A 21,800-nucleotide genomic window follows, 5' to 3' on the forward strand; every position below is an offset into this window, starting at 1 on the left:
GTGGCGTGCCATTAGCATTATTGGTACCCACACATCCCTTCTGCGTTTTTCTGTGCAGGTGGTTCCAGCTGCGGGAATAAGTGGGTTCACGCAGTCACCCGCACAGATGTGAACCTAGCCAAAAGAAAGAAAAAAAAAAAAACACACCCTAAAACAACCAGTATAGTGCATTTATAAATACAATATAAAAACTGCATTAGACAGTTGATCCAGTTTTACTAGTGAACACTAAAGGTTCTACATGGCAGCCCCAGCCCCAGAGAGGAAGAATGGCATAGCTCCGGCACTTATGTTTGTGATAGTGATTATTCTCTATGACTGTTCACTGTGCATGCATATCCCATTCTCAGGCAACTAGAAATGAGATAATAGCAGGTTGAGTGCCCCAATTTATAAATTCCTCCTAGAAGGCTACTCCTTTATGGAAAAGGCAATATATAGTTAGGTAACATTAAAGTTTATGTCCAGCCAAAACACTTTATTTTAAATAAAGTAGGTGAGGATTACAGCTATTTTTGGCTCTGTGAGAGACTTCCTCTGACCTACAGTTCCAATGACAAGTGTTTTACCAGACGAGAAATTATGGAAAATAAATAAATAAAACCAGGGAGACAGAAATAAAAATGCTTTGAATTAGGAATACATTAGAACCCGTATCAGATTTTTGTTACCATCTTGGTCTTGTAGATATTCTCTCACTTCCTGCCTGGTAAACTGTTTTCACCACTACAGTGAGTGAGGGGGGAACCAACAGAGCCACTGATACCAGTAAATACTTGGGCTTTTGTGGATATCTTGTATCTTAACCCACTGTACCTAAAACAAGCTTTATCTTGGTTATTATTGATTGCTTTAGGCCTCATGCACACAGGGTGTTTTTACTGCTGCTTTTAGCAGGGTCAGTAATTTTTTTACAGCTTCAAAACGCCTCTTTATGTTATTCTATGGGTCCATGCACACATAGGTTTTAGGAGCTTTTAGTGGCATAAGCATTTAGAAGCTGTAAAAAAAAAAAAAACAGGGTGTCCTTAGCAACCAGTGATTAGTTGGTTGTTAGAGCGGACAAGGAAGCTGGCCACTGTGTCCTTAACAACGGATGAATCATCAGCTGAATGAAATAAAGACCATTGCCGGCAATACCGGGCACATATCTAAGCATGCACCCTGGCAGCCCGGGTAAAGGGGCCTGGGGGATGAGCCCCCCCTGCCCTCAACATGGGGGGGGGGTGCTTTGGGGCAGAGGCAAGTCCTCTTCCCCACATCCCTGGGTGGTGGTTGTGGGGGTCTGCGGGCAGGAGGCTTATCAGAATCTAGAAGCCCCCTTTAACAAGGTGGCCCCCGGATCCTACCCCCCCCCCACAATCTGAATGAGTGACTGATGTCACTGACCAATGCATGCTGGTTTGGTGGCGTCACTGGGTGGCCTCGCCCCTAAGCTATATGAGAGCGGTCACACAGCAGAGCAGGCAGACGGCGGAAGCCTTCGTGCGGGTGGAGCCCTTTTGGGGGCAGCAGCAGGTGCCTACCAAGCTGCATACTCGGCTTAGGGGTCTGGCATTGATTTTGGGGGGACACCATTTTTTTTTTTGCATTGCCGGCAATGTTTTTTTTTTTATTTTGTGCATTTGTCGTCAACTGGGAAGCCTGCTGACTCATCTGTTGTTAAGGACGCGGCAGCTGGCTTCCCAGCCTACTCCTTACCCAGCTATTTAGTGGTTAAGGACGCCAGCAGTTCTGCTCCTTAACACACTGGGCTAAAGACTGCTAAACGCTGGCAAAAAAAAATTGCGTTTTTTGTCTGGCATTTTTACAGCAGCTTTCTAGTGTGCATGGGGGGTTATAATGATTAAACACAAGACCATTGTTGGTGTATGTGTTTTCTTCTTTTTTCAGTTTTGTCTTTTCTTGAAAACCAATAAATATATGTAAAAAAAATGTATGTCGTTCGACAAAGGATTTTCTATGTATGGCCAGCTTTAGTAATATAAGATACGGGGTATAGTAGTTCTACTGCTTAAAAAAGTAGTAATGTTTTACATTTTATAGCTACAAAAATGTATCAGATTGCATATTCCTTGATACAATTTAACTATTGCATAACATAACTATCTCAGTGCTACGTGCAGACTCTTGATGCCCATTTATGGGGCAGTTCTCAAGTTAAACCACGCCAGATCGAACAATTATGTGGCTATAACAATGGTGATAATGTGTAAACAGGATGGATCTATGCAGATTAATATGCAAGACAAAACATGAGAAGGCTTTTTTTATAAAGCAGACATTCCTTTTGTGGCACAAGGCTGAAACTTTTCACAGAATTAGAATCTACAGGTCTTTGCAGCTGAGGGACACACTTCCTGTGAGGGACACAGATAAAAAAAATGACAACAGGTTCAATTCACAAATCTTAAAAACACAAGGATACGAGTATGTTTGTACCTGCTGTAGAATATTTTTCTGAGTTGAGAGACACAGGATTCTGAGATGGGATTCAGAAACTGGCAAAACAAGATACCAGCCTTGAATACCTCCTCACATCCCCAACTAGAGTTGCCACCTCATCCCTTTAAAACAGAACACAAATTAATTACACAGGTTCTGAGGCTAATTTAATGCAGAGAAGGCTCCAAGTGAGTTTAATTACCACCTTAATCAGCCACAGAACCTGTGTAATTAACATGTGTTCTGTTTTAAAGGGATGAGGTGGCAACCCTATCCCCAACATGCCTTTGTTTTGTAAGACAGCTGTGCAGAGAGCAAGACCATAAATACTGAGCAGCGAGTCCCTTAATTAACTTTAAGAAAAAGGATTTTACAGCGAGTACAAAAATCCTATGGGTTTTGTTCATACAGGGACACAGGACTCAGACACCTGGGGCATCCATAAGCAGTCCAAATGAGCGACAGACAACACAGCACACATAACATTACCAGTTCCACTAACAAAACAGGAAAAAAAAAACTGTGGACTGCATGCAGCTGAAAGAGCTGCCTGAAGGACCTTAGTCCCAAAGCTGGCGTCAGCTGAGGCTTAAAAATCCACCTGGCAGAGATTGTTATCAGAAGACCAAGTGGCAGCTTTGCCAATTTGAAAAAATTTTTGTCTGATGCCAAAAAAAAAAAAAAAAAAAACAAACAAACACAAGAAGCACTTACAGCTCTAGTAGAATGTGTTGACAGGAAAGGGTGGACCCAATCCTTAAAACCATAAGTTTGAATACCCATCAAGATATGGTAGAAAGCATGAAGCTGATTCCCCTTTGCAGGGACCATATGAGATGACAGAGAGAGATGTTCCTAATTGAAGCAGTGGCTCTGAAAAAGACTCATAGCACAACTACATCCAGACAATGAAGGGTTAGATCTCCTGATGTACTAGAGCTGGATAGAGGGATGGAAGTACACTGCTCAAAAAAATTAAAAGGAACACTTTGAAAACACATCAGATTTCAATAGAGAAAGACATCATGCTGGATATCTATATGGATATGGACTAGGTAATGTGTTAGGAACAAAGGATGTCACGTCCTTTGATGGAAATGAAAAATGATCAACCTACAGAGGGCTGAATTCAAAGACAACCCGATTCAGCAGGCTAGTCCATTTTGCTAAAATTTCATTGCAGCAACTAAAAATGGTATTCAGTAGTTTGTATAGCCCCCACATGCTTGTATGCATGCCTGACAACATTGGGGCATGCTCCTAATGAGACGACGGATGGTATTCAGGGATCTTTACTCCCAGCTCTGGACCAGGCCTTCACTGAGTTCCTGAACAAACTGAGTTGCAACCTGGCGGCGTTGGATGGACCAAAACAATGTCCCAGAGGTGTTCTATTGGATTTAGGTCAGGTGAGTGTGGGGGCCATTCAACTGTATAAATTCCATCATCCTCCAGGAACTGGTTGCATACCTTTGCCACATGAGGCCGGGCATTGTCCTGCACCAGGAGGAACCCAGGACCCACTGCACCAGCGTAGGGTCTGACAATGGCTCCAAGGATTTCATCCCAATACTTAATAGCAGTCAGGGTGCCATTGTCTAGCCTGTAGAGGTCTGTGCTTCCCTCCATGAAAATGCCTCCCCGGACTATCACTGACCCAACACCAAACCAATCATGCTGGACGATGTTACAAGCAGTATAATGCGCTCCACGGCTTCTCGAGGCCCTTTCACGTCTGTCACGTGTTCAGGGTGAACCTGCTCTCATCTGTAAAAAGCACAGAGCCCCAGTGGTGGACCTGCCAATTATGGTGTTCAACAGCAAATGCTAATTGAGCTCCATGGTGCCGAGCAGTAATCACAGGGCTCACTAGATGACATTGGGCCCTCCGGCCACCCTCATGAAGTCGGTTTCTGATTGTTTGATCAGAGACATTCACACCAGTGGCCTGCTGAAGGTCATTTTGTAGGGCTCTGGCAGTGCTCATCCTGTTTCTTCTTGCACACAGGAGCAGACACAGGTCCTACTGATGGGTTTAGGACCTTCTACGGCCCTGTCCAGCAATCCTAGGGTAACTGCCTGTCTCCTGGGAATCACCTCCATGCTTTTGAGACACAGCAAATCTTCTGGCAATGGCACATATTGATGTGCCATCCTGGAAGAGTTGGACTGCTTGTGCAACCTCTATAGGGTCCAGGTATTGTCTAATGCTACCAGCAGTGACAATGACCCTAGCCAAATGCAAAACTAGTAAAAAACAGTCAGAAAATAGGAGTAGGGGAAAAAAAATGTCAGTGGCCTCCACCCATAAAAACATTCGTGTTTAGAAGGTTGTTTCATTGTTGCCAATCTAGTGCACTTGTTAGTTTCATTAACACCAATGCAGCTGAACCTGATTAACAACCCCCTCTGATACTTAACTGACCAGATCCCAGGAGTTTAATTACCTTGATGCTATACTCTGATTAAAAGGTGTTTGTTTAATTCTTTTGAACAATGTAGAATATTCTGGTTGAGGTGAAAAATGTAAACCACCTTAAGGACGTTCTAGGCACCTTGTCTCCAATTTAAGACCAGAAAAGTTTCTTTACAGACACCAATTCAGACACATCCTGCAAAGCAACAAGGCAAAGTTGTAATTAATATCCTTGATAACTCCGGACCTGTGCACGTCTGCAGCTCTTCTCTCCCCTTACTTCTGGGTCTCTCTGGCTTTGCTGGGGCACCAGGAGTCGTTCCGCTGCTGTCAAAGTCAGTGAGAAGGGGGATGGGCCAAGTCTCCCTGTCTATCAATGGAAGCAGCAGCGGGGCTTGAGAGCGAGCCTGCAAGAGTGCACTGGACAGAGGAGGAGCCAGGAGTGCCAGCAGAAAAACCAGAGAAGAGGAGGTTCGTGGCCACTCTGTAATTACATTGCACAGAGCAGGCAAGTATAGACTTTGTTTTTTACAATCGCTTTAAATAGCCATGCTGTTATAACCAGCGACCATACAGCAGGATGGTAGGCTGGTTTATGGGACAGAAGACCCTGAAAATCTTGAAGGGCCCACAGGGCATCTGCCAGGAGTACCTGGTGTCTAGTCTAGAGCTGTAGGGATCACTGGAATACCTTCCATCTCAATCATGTGGAGCAGACAGGAGCTGTTAGAAGGGAGAAAAAGCATAGATCAGGCTAAAGTGATCCCATGAGCTGCCAGAGCATTCACTACTTCTGCCAAAAGGATCTCTGCATCTGGAGACAAACCTGTTCAGTTTGTTGTTGGAACCTGGAGCTCACTAACCTGCGACATGAGCCCTGGAACACCTCTAGTCCGAGGGATCCCCTTTCCCCCGGATTAAGGTGCTGACAGCTGAAGACTGCCTACCACGGTCCTGCCCAGGACAGAAATCTTTCTAACTAAGACAAGACTTCTGGTTCCTCCCGGATGGTTAATGTATATGCCACTGCTGTTGTCCGATTGGATCCTGATCAGATGACCCACCAGTCATTGTGGGCATTGTAGGGCCAGCCAAATCAATTGGAGCCCCAGAATATTAATAAGGAGATGGGAATTCTGGCATCTGAGTCCATTGTACTGACAAGGTTTCTAGGGTATTCTATTCTAGGTATTGTAGGGTAAAATTTCAAAGCCATGAAAAAATAAAAATATTAATAAATACATTGAACACACCCAACCACGCCCCCGCCCGGAATTTTTTTTTTTTTTTGAAAAAAAAAAAGTGTGGAGTGGTTTTAAAAATTGAAAGTCATTTTGTTAAATTGGGATTATGAAATTATGTGTATTGAAAGGTATTATGCTTGAAATTAAAGTACAGCTTATTAGTAAATAAACTAAACTTGCTTTTTAGCACTTTATTCTTTTTTTTTTATCACAAATGGAATAAGGAGGACTGTATATGTTAGAGTGGAACTTTAGTCAGAAAATTAGGTACTGCTAGATCACTTCAGGCTGGCTCCTTTTACAGGTATAGCAATTTAAAAAGCATTAAAAATAAGTTCCCTATACCATTTAACCACTTGCCTTCTGTGCACTTAAACACCCTTCCCATCCAGGCCAATTTTCAGCTTTCAGCGCTGTCACACTTTGAATGACAATTGCGCGGTCATACTACACTGTACCCATTTGAAATTTTTATCATTTTTTTCACACAAATAGAGCTTTCTTTTGGTGGTATGTAATCATCTCTGGGTTTTTTATTTTATACAAAAAAAAAGAATAAAGACAGAAAATTTTGAAAAAAAAAAGTTTTTCTTATTTTCTGCGAGTAAATTTTGAGAATAAATTTTTCTCCTTCACTGATGTGCACTGATGAGGCGGCACTGATGTTCACTGATAGGCTGTACTGATGAGGTGGCACTTATGGGCACTGATGAGGTGGCACTTATGGGCACTGATGAGGAGGTACTAATATGCCGCACTGATGAGCACTGATAGGCGGCACTGAGAGGCGGCACTGATAGGCGGCACTGCTGGGCACTGATAGGCGGCACTGCTGGGCACTGATAAGCGGCACTGCTGGGCACTGATAAGCGGCACTGCTGGGCACTGATAGGCGGCACTGCTGGGCACTGATAGGTGGCACTGCTGGGCACTGATAGGTGGCACTGCTGGGCACTGATAGGCGGCACTGAGAGGCGGCACTGATGGGCACTGGCGGATGGCACTGGACACTGACGGGTGGCACTGATGAGCGGCACTGATGGGCAGCACCATCAGTGCCCACACGCAGTGCCCATAGTGCTGCCAGTCAGTGCTCATCAGTGCCTAGATGAGCAGGCACTGATGGGCACTGACTAGCAGCACTATGGGCACTGATTGTGGGCATTGATGGGGGGCACTGATGGCGGGCACTGTGGGCACTGATGGGGGAGCACTGTGTGTGTGTTTTTACCTTGTGTAATCAGGGCACTGGTGATCAGTGCCCTGATTACATGTCTCTGTGTCCCCGGCGCTGTGAGGCTCTCCCTCCTTCCTCACACTGCAGGCTCCGTGTGAGGAAGGAGCGCCGGCGATGAGAGATGATCTCATATGTTTACATATGAGATCATCGCTCATTGGACGGCCAGATCACGTGGTGAATGGCCGCTGTGATTGGTGGCAGAAATGCATATTTCTTTTGTTTCAGAGCTGCATTGATAAGTACTGTATAGTGTTACTTGAATTGTATTACATGGTCTGCATGTCTTCAGCTGAGAGAATTTGCAATCATTTAACCACCTAAGCCCCGGAAGATTTTACCCCCATTCCGACCAGGGCTTATTTTGCGATTTGGCACTGCGTGACTTTAACAGACAATTGTGCGGTCGTGGGACGCTGTAACTAAACGGCCTTTTTTTTCCCACAAACAGAGCTTTCTTTTGGCGGTATTTGATCACCTGTGCGATTTTTACTTTTTGCGCTATAAACAAAAAAAGAGCGTCAATTTTGCAAAAATAACAATATTTTTCATATTTTTTATATGAAATTCCCCCCCAAAAAAAATGTAAAAATCAAAATGTTTTAACATTTTAGGCCAATTTGTTTTATGCTACATATGTTTGGTAAAAAAAAAAACAAAAAAAAAACGCACAAAGCGTATTTTGATTGGTTTGCGCAAAAGTTATTGCGTTTACTAACTAAGGGAAAGATTTCTGTAATTTTTGGTGTTTTTTTTTTTAACGCGTAATGGCGGCGATCTGCAATTTTTTTTGCGGTACTGCGACATTGCGGCGGACAGATCGGACCCTTGACTGACATTTTTTACACTTTTGGGGTTACCAGTGACATTACTACAGTAATCAGTGCTATACATATGCACTGTTACTGCAAAATGACACTGACAGGGAAGGGGTTAACTTTATTGGGGAAGGAGGGGTTAAGTGTGTCCCTAGGGGCGTGCTTCTAACTGTGATTGGACATGGCTACTGGTGTAGGAACAGTGATCAACGGTCCTACATAGTAGAACTGTATGATCACTATTCCTACACAGGGGAGAATGACAGGCGGCTTGTTTACATTAGCCGCCTGCCTTTCTCCCTTCACGGCAGACGATCGCGAGTGACCAGCGTCTTCATGTTATATAATTTGAATACCATGTCAGACATATTTATCATTGTAAAATAACATTCCACACTTCATTTTTTTCAGTTTTTCCAGGAAAAAACCCCCCCAAAAAATGGCCTTGGAAAAAAAAAAACACACCTCTAAGCACCAGGAAAATGTGAGTGTTTAATAAACCGGTTGTTTTAAAGGTAAAGCACTATGTTCAGCTTTCTCTCTTTAGGATTTGGGCGTATGGAAATAAGTATAAGAGAAGGAGGATTCTAAATTCAAGATTGCCACCAAAGGAGTGAAACAGTATAAAACAGATCCCCAGAAAAGCATATATAAACCATTGGTTGGTCTTATCCCCCAGGTGAGGGCACATCGGATGAGGGGATTATCACTAATGTATGTGGATGATTGGAGCACATGGCGGTGAACACTAATTAACCACTTAAGGACCAGGCCTTTTTCTGACACTTGTTTACAAGATAAAGTCAGTATTTTTTTTTTGTAAGAAAATTACTTAGAACCGCCAAACATTATATATATATTTTTAGCAGAGACCCTAGAGAATAAAATGAAGATCGTTGCAATACTTTGTCATACCGTATTTGCATGGCGGTCTTATAAATGCTATTTGTTTTGAAAAAAACGGAATTTTTGTAAAATCTTACCTGTAAAATTCCTTTCTCTGAGTCCTCCGACAGTCGCCGCCTCTTCATATTCGTCACATATGGGGTATTAGACTTTGCTCCGAAGGAGTAGCTAGGCAACAGAATATGTTAACAATAAAGCTTTAACATATCCCACCCTCAAGGGGTGGTCCCCTCAGTCAATACCCTCCTACTTCCTGCAACCATATCTCAGTTTTAGTGGAATAGCAGTAGAGTATACATTCAAACCCCAAAAGAGGGGCGGGGGCGGCGACTGTCGGAGGACTCAGAGAAAGGAATTTTACAGGTAAGATTTTACAAAAATTCCGTTTTCTCTTACGTCCTCCGACAGTCGCCGCCTCTTCATATTCGTCACATATGGGGACGTCCCAAAGCAGTGCAAACATGAGGGGTGGGAAACGCATCCGCGCCGAAAGGCAACGCAGTCTCCACATCAAAGAAAGGAACCTTACCAAAGGAAGGAAACCAGCTGGGCAACAGCAAAAATAAGTGCTCAACAGGAGCAACAACCCAGGAAAAGACAAAAAACCCAGGGGATACAAAAAACTATCCCAACAGCCAGGATTCCCCAACAAGGGACCCTAGGGAACAGCCGCACTAAGAACCTTGCGGCCAAAGGAAGCATCCGCCGATGCCTGAACATCTACTTTGTAGAATTTTGTGAAAGTGTGCACGGTCGACCAAGTCGCCGCCTTACACACCTGGGCTACAGAAGCCCCATGACGGCAGGCCCAAGACGTACTCCGAGATCTAGTAGAGTGCGCCTTCACAGGCACAGGGGGAACCTTCCCCTGCAAGGCATAGGCCTGTTCAATGGTCTGCCTGATCCATTTGGCGATGGTAGAGGCCGAAGCCGCCATGCCCTTCCGAGGACCCTCTGGAAGAACAAACAAGGAGTCCGTCTTACGAAAAGACTCAGTCGATTTAAGATAAACCCTTATCGCCCGAACAACATCCAGAGAGTGCAATCTCATCTCCTTTGGATGTTTAGGCTTCGTGCACAACGAAGGCAAAACAATATCCTCGTTAAGATGGAATTCCGAAACTCGTTTCGGCAGAAAAGAAGGATTAGGTCGCAAGACCACCTTATCCAAATGAACAACCAGGTACGGAGACTTGCAGGACAAAGCCGCCAGTTCCGACACTCTGCAAGCCGAAGTGATCGCCACCAAAAAGGCGACCTTTTTGGACAACATAGACAACGAGATCTCCCTGATCTGTTCAAAAGGAGCACGTTGTAACACAGATAGAATGAGATTCAAGTCCCAAGGGGGCAAAGGATCCCTCCTAGGAGGAACCAGATGCCGCACACCCTGAATAAAAGGTGCCAACTAAGGAGTTGGAAGCCACGGGACGTTGAAACAGAACGGCCAGCGCAGACACCTGACCCTTTATCGTAGCCAGCGCCAAACGCTGATCGACACCCGACTGAAGGAAAGACAGCACACGGGAAACCGAGTACGTGCGGGGTGAAAACCCCCTGGACTCACACCAGGCAAAATAGGCCTTCCAAGTACGGTAATAAACCTTCCCCGAGGAAGACTTCCTCGCGTTGATCAAAGTATGAACGACCTCTGGAGAGAGACCCTTCTCCTTCAGGACCTCGGTCTCAACAGCCAGGCCGTCAAAGCCATCGACTGTAAAGCAGGATGGTAAATCGGTCCTTGAGACAGTAGATCGTCTCGAAGAGGCAGACGCCAAGGGGCGTCGACCGCCAGATTCACGAGGTCTGCGTACCAGGACCGGCGAGGCCAGTCCGGTGCCACAAGAATCACCGTGCTGCGTTCCGAGTGTAACCTGCGAAGGAACCTGGACAGCAACCGAATCGGTGGAAACGCGTACATCAGCCTGTACTGATGCCACGGGGCCACTAACGCGTCCGACGCGTCTGCCCGAGGGTCGCGCGTCCGTGCCACGAACCTCTTCACCTTGTAGTTGAGGCGAGACGCGAACAGGTCCACATCTGGAAGACCCCACTTCGCGCACAACATCTGGAAGACAGCCGGGTGGAGAGACCATTCCCCCTGATCCAGGGTCTGGCGACTCAGATAGTCCGCCTGCCAGTTCTCCACTCCCGGAATGTGAACCGCCGTTATCGCCGGGACATGAGTCTCGGCCCAAGATAGAATGTCGGCCACTTCTCGAGCCGCTCGGGCACTCCTGGTGCCCCCTTGGTGGTTGATGTAGGCCACCGCCGTGGCATTGTCCGTCTGCACCCGAACCGGGCAGCCCTGCAGCCGGTCCGTCCAGCGATGAAGACAGAGCCTTATCGCACGCAATTCCAGAATGTTGATCGGGAGGGAAGACTCCCCCTCCGACCAGGTCCCCTGGGCGGACAGAACGCCCAGAACACCACCCCAGCCCGACAGGCTGGCATCCGTGGTGATTACCGTCCACGAGATCGGACGAAACGACTTGCCCCCGGACACCAACGGGGACTGGAGCCACCACAGAAGGTTTTCCCTGGTGCGATGACTCAACGAGATCTGAAGATCCAGAGATTGAGGTCGCCCGTCCCACCTGGACAGGATCTCCGCTTGGAGACCCCGCGTGTGAAACTGCGCGAAAGGAATCGCCTCGAAGGCCGAGACCATCAATCCCAGACATCTCATACACGTCCGCAGAGACGAGTGTGGAACGTCCCTGAGGGACCCGACTTCCTCCTGAAGAGTCCTGAGTTTGTCTTCCGGCAGGAAGACCTTCGCCTGCACCGAGTCCAGTATCATTCCCAGATAGGGGAGACGAACCGACGGACTCAGTGTCGACTTTGGAACATTTATCGTCCAACCAAACTCCTGCAGAGTTTGCATTGTGACAGACAGGTCCTCCTCCAGACCCTGTCTGGTCGCAGACCGAACCAGAATGTCGTCCAGATACCCCAGGACAGAAATGCCCTGGGCCCTCAATAATGCCAGAACCGGTGCAAGCACCTTGGTGAAGACCCGCGGAGCCGAGGCGAGACCAAAGGGCAACGCCACGAACTGGTAGTGATCCTCCGCAATGGCAAATCGAAGGTATCTCTGATGACCCTCGAATATGGGGATGTGAAGGTACGCATCCTTCAAATCGATGGAGGCCATGAATTCCCCCGGAACAAGGGCAGCCACCACCGAGCGCAGGGATTCCATGCGGAACTTGCGAACCCGCACAGAGCGGTTCAGAGCCTTCAAGTCCAGAATCGGACGAACCTTGCCCTCCTTCCTGGGCACGGTGAACAGATTGGAATAAAACCCCCGAAATCTGTCCCGATGAGGCACCGGAACCACCACTCCCCGAGCCCTCAGGTCCCGCACCGCCAGGTGCAGATCCCGCAGGCGCTCTGGAGACAGTTGAAGATTTGAGGGAAAAAATCTGCTCTCCGGCCGAGAGAGAAACTCGATCTTGTAACCAGATCGAACGATTTCCAGAACCCATCTGTCCCGCACACGGGCCAACCAGGGCTGAAGAAAACCGAGCAAGCGTCCCCCCACCCCAAAACTGGGTGAGGGCGCCCCTTCAGGCCGAACTGTTATGGGCTGCAGGTCCGGATTGGCCGGACTTCTGTTTCCCAGACCAGGGCTTCTTCTGAGAGCCTTGGCCTTTGAACGGTTTGCCCTTGTAGTGCGGCCGAAAGGCACGAAAGGACCCCTGAGGGGGCCGAAAATTAGCATGCTTCTTCCCAGAAGCCCCCTTAGCCTTGGGGAAATGGGGCAAGAGAGTGCTCTTACCCCCGGTGATCCCCTTAATCAACACATCCAGGGACTCCCCAAAAAGGCGAGACCCATCATAAGGCAGATTGGCTAAGGTCTTACGTGAAGATTGGTCCACCGACCAACATTTCAACCAAACCAGGCGGCGAGACAACACCGCCACGCTGTGCACACGTGCAGCCAACGGAATCAGGTCCAGGTCCGCATCACACAGATACATGACACCCTGGTGGATCTGATCCACCATATCCAGGGTCGCCGCCGAGGCCGAATCGGCCACTAGGACGCGCCTAAGCATCTGCGTCCAACTTGCGATCGCCTGGGCCGCCATGAGAGAAGCAAACAGAGCCTTAAGCATAGAACCCGTAACAGAATAAGTATGACGGGCAAGAGACTCCAGTCTCCTATCCGTGGCATCACGGAAAACAGGGGAACCCTCTGCAGGAATCGCAGTGGCTTTGTTCAAAACCGCAATTGCATGATCCACTGGCGGAGGCACACACCACCGTTCATCAGTGGCAGGCGAGAAAGGATAACGCAGCTTGAATTTACTTGGTACCGCAAAAGGCTTGCGCAGATCGCGCCATTGATCCTTAACAGCGCGCTGAAAATCAGCATTGCAGGGAAAAACCTGCGGCGTCCTGCGTTTCCTCTGCGTCCCATAAGCCGCCAAGGCAGCGGGGGGACACACTTCGTCCTGCAAACGTAGCGTCTGCTTAATGGAAGCAATCAACTCATCCATGATTGCAAGCTCTTCAGGCGAGCCAGGGGGAGAATTATCAACCCCCTCAACTTCAGCCTCTACCTCAGACCCTACTAGATCAAGAGAGGAGCGGGACCCCGATAAGGAGGTCCCTGCCAGAACAGCCCCATCACCTTCACCCTCAGAATCGGAGGACAGAGCAACTCTGGGCCGTTTAGTAGATTGAGCAGCCACCAGCATTTGCACCTGGGCAGCAAGGCCAGCCACAATAGTGGCTAAATCCCCCCCTGGGGGGGAAACAGCGGTCCCCTGGCTTTCCACCAATACTGTAGGAAACTTGCCCTCCTGAGAATCCATTGCCCCTATAATGCCAGACAACCAAGGGTTAACTGCCCCCTTTTAGCAAGCGCGGCAAGCGCAGCCCACCGCACCACACTCAGGCACAATGAGACCCCCACAGGGAATAAACAAACTGAATACAGGCAATGGATAGCAAGAACAGAAGGATAAAACCTGAGGAGACCCCGCTGCTGCTGCTGCCTCGATCGGTGTTCCTGGAAAGAGGAAGTGATGCTGCCAGGGCGCTCTATGTAAGCCTATGGAGGCTACAAGAAAATGGCCGCCGTGCATGTAAACCATGCGGCCGGAGCGGGCGCCGGTAAAATGGCGTCGTTTGGCGCCGAAAACGCCGCTCCACAGTGCATAAAAACACACACATTACATCCCAATATAAGGATACATGTTAGATCGCCGCAGCGATCGCTGTATATGCCCAAACATGCCAAGAAAAAACATGCCCCACAGCACACAGCTTCTCACACTGCCCAGCCTGACACACACAGTGTCATACAGCTCCCCCCCCCCCCCCCTTGCAGCCCACAGCATGCAGCCGAGAGATAGGGAGACAAGCAGTGTGATTAAAGGCAGGTTACACAGTCCCAGACTGAGACCCCCCCAGACAGACAGGTCCCCACATAAATACACTTACCTCACATGGCGTGGGGAACCCGCACAGGCGAACAAGCCGCTGCACATGAGGCAGGGAGAGTCGCAATTCAAGACGCACACAATGGAGGTTAAGAAACCGCACAGCGTCCGGTGAGGTAGCCACCTCACCAATCATCCCTGCACCGAACAGGGATGGGTCGTTCACTGTGCCAGGAGCGTTACCTGGCTGAACGCTCGATGGCAGACTGGGAAGCCACTGACCCACGACCTGCGACCAGGGGGATCAGCCCGAGACCCAGTCCGCATGATCCTCTTCGTCCGAAGAACTAACTAATGCTGACAAAAATAACAGCTAAGTAAAGATAGAGAGAAAACTCAAACAAAATATTAAAAAGAAGAAAGAGTCTGGGACAGAAAGTCCCAGCACAGAGAGAGCCAGCCACTCCTGACAAGCTAGACATTAAAACTGGGATATGGTTGCAGGAAGTAGGAGGGTATTGACTGAGGGGACCACCCCTTGAGGGTGGGATATGTTAAAGCTTTATTGTTAACATATTCTGTTGCCTAGCTACTCCTTCGGAGCAAAGTCTAATACCCCATATGTGACGAATATGAAGAGGCGGCGACTGTCGGAGGACGTAAGAGAAATAAAATTTTTTGAATTAAAAAATAAAAAAACAAAAAAGAAAACAGTAACGTTAGCCCAATTTCTTTTTTAATAATGTGAAAGATAATGTTACGCCGAGTAAAGTGTTACCCAACATGTCATGCTTCAAAATTGCGCATGCTGGTGGAATGGCGACAAACTTTGGTACTTAAAATAGGCGACGCTTTAAAATTTTCTACAGGTTACCAGTAGAGTTACAGAGGAGGTCTAGGGATAGAATTATTGCTCTCGCTCTAAGGATCAGGGCGATACCTCACATTTGTGGTCTGAACACAGTTTACATATGGGCACAACTTAGGTATGCGTTCGCTTTTACGCGCACGCTCGGAGGGATGGAGCGCTTTACATTTTTTTCTTATTTCTTTTTTTATTTTTACACTGTCCCTTTAAAAAAAAATTTTTTTGATCACTTTTATTCCCATTACAAGGAATGTAAACATCCCTTGTAATAGAAATAAGCAGACAGACAAAAAGACCTCAGATCTCACATCTACACAAAAAAACCCATGAGCCCTTTAAGTCATTTTTTTTCTGCAAGAAAAAAAAAAATTATTATTATTAATAATAATAATAATAATAATGAGCCCTTTAAGGTCGTTGGTAGGGAATCGACGTATGACGTTGCTCTGGTCCTCCAAGGCCATAAGAGTCGAGTGGGGGCCAGCTTGCCCACATTCGACTTCTTGCCTAGGACACCTCTCCCACTGCCCATAAAAGTGATACCGTGGCAAATCTGCCGCTAAGACCACTTTTAATGCTATAGTGGACTGCCCACCGTTTAAATACTAGTTTGTGGCAGCTATCTGCTGCCATAACCCTGGCACTTCATGTCAAAGTCGTAGAATTGCAGCAGGGGGTCTGGATGTGGTTAAGGAAGCAGTCATTTGGATATGTGAACACAAGCCTTTTTTTTTTTTTTTTGTATGAAAGATTGAGCATATGCAAGCAGATTTATACCAAAGGACACTTTATGGACTGAAGTATTGTTTGTTTTGTTTATGGTATATATGGTTTGATATGATATGCTGATTCTGATAATTGCTATGCAAACAGATTTAGCCCCCATTCACACTAGCGTGACTTGTCAGGCGACTTGGTCGCCTGACAAGTTGCGGTGGGTCACCTGCCATTGATTAGCACAGGACCCGTTCTAATAGGAGCGACACAAGTCGCTCCGACTTAGAAAAAGGGTCCTGTACTTCTTTGGGGCGACCTGGAGGTGACTTGCATTGACTTCAATGATATGAAGTCCGTGAATGTCGCGCCGAGGTCGTGGTGCACAGACTTCACAGGTCGCCCCGGCAAGTTGTGTCACCCCTGTGTGAATGGGCTCTTAAAGGGATACTAAACATGAGCATTTAAAAAGCGCAGCACAACTTTTTAACATCATCCTCTACTTTAATATGTCCCTAGAGGTTACATGGTGTCTGCAATGACAACCAAAAGAAAAAGTGGATTCCCAATTTACCCACTCAACTGTCAGCAATTTTTCCATCAATGTGCTTCTATTGATTAGGAGGATGGCATTTGATAATGTTTAGCCAGGACAGGATAAATTAGTCATCAGCAAGGAGGTGAACGTGACAGACAGACAGACAGACAAACAAAAAGCTTTTCCATCTAGCAGCTGTAACAGCAGGCATATAGTGCCTGCCTGCACATTAAATGTAAAATGGATAAGAGGTTCACGTTTAAGTGAAAAGATATATGTTATAAAAACCCACATGAAGCAACTTACGTCAAAGAAAGGTGCAATCATTTTGCATGGTCCGCACCATGTAGCAGTAAAATCTACGACGACAAGTTTGTCTCCAGCCTCAGCCAAGACTGCTTTAAACTCATCCTAGAGAGAACAAATTAAAAAGTGGATTATATTCATGTACATATGAAAAATGTATCTGTCACTAGCTATTTAACAAGCATTAGAAATATTTGCAGAGTACTCACTAACATATGCCTTGACATAATTCTCTAAATAAAATTGGTTCTATGCGTCTTTTGGCTAAACAATATTGTGCCATGCAAACACCAATAAGTTCACACTATAGTTGCTTTCTTAGTAGCATCATTTTGTATGACTCCAGCCTGTGCCCCAAGTAGCATCAGATCAATGCTCTATGCTGTCTAATGCCTCGTACACACGCATCGATTATTGGCCGGGAATTTTCGGCCAACGTCCGATCGGCCGATTTTCGGCTTGTTAGTATGATGCTTTCGACAAGCGACTCCGACTTTTCGGTCGAAAAAAATCTGGTGTGCAGGCTATAAAATTTTTGTTGGCCGTCAACACAACGGCCGATTTTCCGTCAGTCAGTACAGATTTCGGCAGACAAAATCTGATGAGCAAGACTGGGCATGCTCAGAGAAGAAAAAACACACGGAAAGTAAACCAGCACATGACATCACTTCTGAAGTAGATTTTTGTTGGCCGAGAAAATTAGTGTGCAGTTTAGGCACATTCCAACCAACAAAAACACCACTCTGGACAAAAGTCGGACGATCGGTCGGCCGATAATCGTTGCGTGTGTACGAGGCATTAGACAGTCGAAAGGAAGCAGCCCTAACTCATGGCAACACGATCTAGATAAAGGAAACATTCTGTGCTACCCTAAGAACTGTCATTATTATCCTTTAGGTAAAAAATACAAATATTATATATTGTACCAGTAACTATGTAATATGAAGGCAGTTCTATGGATATTACCACTTCGCCTCCAAGGCAATTTTTGATATTTTCACACACACTGTAAAATCCAACATTTCTTGCTAGAATAAATTACCTAGAAAGAAAAAGCTAATGGGTTTTAAAACTTTTTTTCCTCTGGAATCCTTTGTTAAAGCCCAGCATCACTGGATAAGCTGCCCTGCCAAGGGCTCATTCACATTTGCACATTTTCGTTTTGTAAGCGTATACATAGTAGCATCAAGTGGTGTATAGTCACTATTACTGACTCATGTCTCAATCCTGAAGGAGTACATTTTTTTGTCTATTAAAAAGAAAGAAAGTTCACAGAAAGTTTGTAAAATTGAAAGAAAGGACCGGTAAAGTGATTGTAAGGAAAAAAAAAACACACATACATGTCTTACTCTCCTGCTCTGTGCAATGGTTTGCACAGAGCAGACCGGATCCTCCTCTTCTCGTTTCCCCCACCGGCGCTCTGGGCCCCTCCCCCTTGCGACTGCCCCCATAGCAAGAAGCTTGCTGTTGGGGCACTGGAGTGTTCTCTTTCCCAAGCTGGCTTCCTGCGTCCAATAAACAGAAAGCTTGGCTCAGCCCCGCCTCTTACTAGCTGTGATTGACAGCAGTGGGAGCCAATGGTTCCTCCATCTCAGCCAGTCAGGAGGGAGGGACCCAGTAGAGCCTCGGGCACACGACAGATTGAGATTGGGCTTAAGTATTGGGGGGAGGGGAGCTACACACTGAAGGTTTTTTTTTACCTTCGTGCAAACAATGCATGAAGGAAAAAAAAACCTTCAGCCTTTACAACCACTTTAATATTTGACAGAATCTGTTTTTTTTCCTAAAGTCAGCCAGTTGTAATGCTCTGTTAAAAGGACAAAGCCCAAAAAAAAGGAAACACATCAGCAGATAATTATTTCAGACAATCTTAACTGCTTCCCTTTTACAGCCATCTATCCCCAGATTGCCAGTTATGCCCAAGGAGAGCCGCCGAAATGGAAGGGCCACTGTTGCCTTTAATATAATTGGACAGGGCAAACATTAAATATTCATTCAAGCAGTGCTCAATACTTGAACAAATCAGTGTTAATTTCGTCAACAAAAAAGTTTGTCATAGATTTCGTCACTGGCATTTTTCAACTGACGAAAATGAGATGCAAAGTATAGCACGTATTCGTCAAATGACGACAACTATGATGAAAATCAAATCCGTTTTCGTTAATGAACGAAAACTAAATGAGAATGTGAGGCAGGGACGTTTACCCAACTTCCAGGTTTTAACGGAGCCCCGCCTGCTTCCGCTCCCAGTAAGCGACTGTGTGGCGTCTGGCGTGGCGTGCCCCGTGACGTCCGACGTGATGACTACTACAAGAGAGTCGAGACCAGTCACCTCACCAGAGCACTGCAGCACTACAGCCAGAGCCAGGCCTGACTCTGTCACATCATCATCATAAGGCAGACGACCATCCAGGCAGTGGCACTCACCACCACATCCAGAGCAGAGAACCCACTGAGTGAGTTACAACAGCCAGGCCAGCCATTACTGCCTCCCCTGAGTCCCCTCAGACCAATGGCATCCGCCATCCAGGACTGTGTGCGTGCATAGGCCGGTGAGGCCCGCCCGGCCCATCCTGTTCAACTTCAGAGTCAGACCACCCTTAAACCTGAGACCCCCATCCAGCACTCTGAGCAGCACTGCAGGCAGCAGCATTACAGGCCTCCTCTCTGACCTGACCACCGCAGGCATCTGGCACTGTGCAATGCATACAGGCCATCCCTTAGAGCACCTGAGACCACCATCCAGCACTGTGCATTAGATTACAAGCCATCCCTTAGACCAGGGGTGGGGAACCTATGTCCCGGGGGCCGTATGCGGCCCTCAAAGTCATTTGGTCCGGCCCCCCATGCAGCTGAGTCTGTGTCTCTCAGCTGATCTGTCAGAATGGAGCCAATGCTTCCTGTATAGTTCTGGCTCCGTTGTGACAGTCTGAGTGAGTCACAGGTGGAGTGATATCAAATGCACTCCGCCTGTGACCAATACAGGAAACATTGCCTCTTCCTCCAGCGCAGCACCGCTGCTAGCCAGCATTTCCCGCCAGCAGCACACACAGCAGTACCAGCCAGAGCCAGCAGTACCAGCCAGAGCCAGTAGTACTCACAGCAGTACCAGCCAGAGCCAGCAGTACCAGCCAGAACCAGCAGTACTCACAGCAGAACCAGCAGTACTCACAGCAGTACCAGCCAGAGCCAGCAGTACCAGCCAGAACCAGCAGTACCCAAAGCAGTACCAGCCAGAGCCAGTAGTACTCACAGCAGTACCAGCCAGAGTCAGCAGTACCCACAACAGTACCAGCCAGCAGTACCTACAGCACAGTACCAGCCAGCAGTACCCACAGCAATACCAGCCAGCAGTACCAGCCTGAGCCAGCAGTACCAGCCAGCAGTACCCACAGCACAGTACCAGCCAGCAGTACCAGCCTGAGCCAACAGCACCCAAGGCAGTACCAGCCAGCAGTACCTACAGCACAGTACCAGCCTGAATCAGAAATACCCACAGCAGTACCAGCCTGAGCCAGCAGTATCCACAGCAGTACCAGCCAGCAGTACCCACAGCACAGTACAAGCCAGCAGTACCACCCTGAGGAAGCTGTACCCACCAGCAGTACCAGCCAGCTGTACCCACCAGCAGTACCAGCCAGCTATGCCCACCAGCATTACCTGCCAGCAGTTCTTTTCAAAACTTACCACCACAAAGTCGACTGCACTCCAGACTGACCAACGCAAACCTGGAAAAGCAGTTCCGAGTAGCAACATCATCAATACCAGCTAACATTACACACCTCACCAAAGAGAAGCAGTTGCAGCCATCACATTAGGGGTGAGTTAATTAAATGTTTGACCAAATATAACAGGCACATTTTTAAGTTGATAATTTTGTACGGCCCCCGAATGATTTTATAAATACCCAAATGGCCCTTGGCAGAAAAAAGGTTCCCCGCCCCTGCCTTAGACCCAAGACCACCATCCAGGCTCCAGCACTGTCCAGCAACATTACAGGCCTCCTCTGTCTGCCTTGACAAACATAGGCATCCAGGCCATCACTTAGACCTGAGACCACCATCGAGCACTGTGCATTCGATTACAGGCCATCCCTTAGACCTGAGACCACCATCCAGGCTCTAGCACTGTCCAGCAGCATTACAGGCCTCCTCTGTCTAACCTGATCACCACAGGCATCCAGGGCATTACAGGCCATCCCTTAGACCACCATCCAGGCTCCAACACTGTCCAGCAGCATTACAGGCCTCCTCTGTCTGACCTGAGTGACCACCACAGGCATCAAGGGCATTACAGGCAATCCCTTAGATGGTAGACCTGAGACCATCATCCAGCACTGTGCATTAGATTACAGGCCATCCCTTAGACCTGAGACCACTATCAAGGCTCCAGCACTGTCCAGGAGCATTATAGGCCTCCTCTGTATGACTTGAGTGACCACCACAGGCATCCAGGGCTTAACAGGAAATCCCTTAGACCACCATCCAGGCTCCAGCACTGTCCAGCAACATTACATGCCTCCTCTATCTGCCTTGACCACCATAGGCATCCAGGGCATTACAGGCCATCCCTTAGACCACCATCCAGCACTGTGCATTAGATTACATAGATTACAGGCCATCCCTTAGACAACCATCCAGCACTGTGCATTAGATTACTGGCCGTCCCTTCGACCCGAGACCACCATCCAGCACTATCCAGAAGCATTACAGGCCTCCTCTGACCACTGTCATCCACACAGCACTGTCATCCAGAGAAATGTCAGCGACCGCGTCTGTCTCTGTGACTGGTAGAGAGAAGATCAATGGGTGTATTTTATATTTGATGCTAAGGACAACAAGACCCTTTGCAAACCATGTGGAGTGACACTAACTGGCAAAAATACAACAAACTTGAAGCATCATTTGCGGAC

General features: G+C 47.3%; 1 protein-coding gene across 2 annotated transcripts in view; it reads right to left on the bottom strand.

The window, feature by feature from the left end:
* The window catches only part of LOC309544652 (thioredoxin-like), a 69,445-nt gene that overhangs the window by 28,110 nt on the left and 19,535 nt on the right, over window positions 1–21,800 (bottom strand). For both annotated transcript variants that reach the window (XM_082243562.1, XM_082243561.1), the window contains exon 2: window positions 16,889–16,993. In XM_082243562.1, the coding sequence (XP_082099688.1) occupies window positions 16,889–16,993 (105 nt within the window). The remainder of the gene's footprint in view (window positions 1–16,888; window positions 16,994–21,800) is intronic.

This window comes from Pelophylax lessonae, assembly GCF_965119305.1.
Source record: "Pelophylax lessonae genome assembly, chromosome: 1".
Classification (NCBI taxonomy): Eukaryota; Metazoa; Chordata; class Amphibia; order Anura; family Ranidae; genus Pelophylax; species Pelophylax lessonae.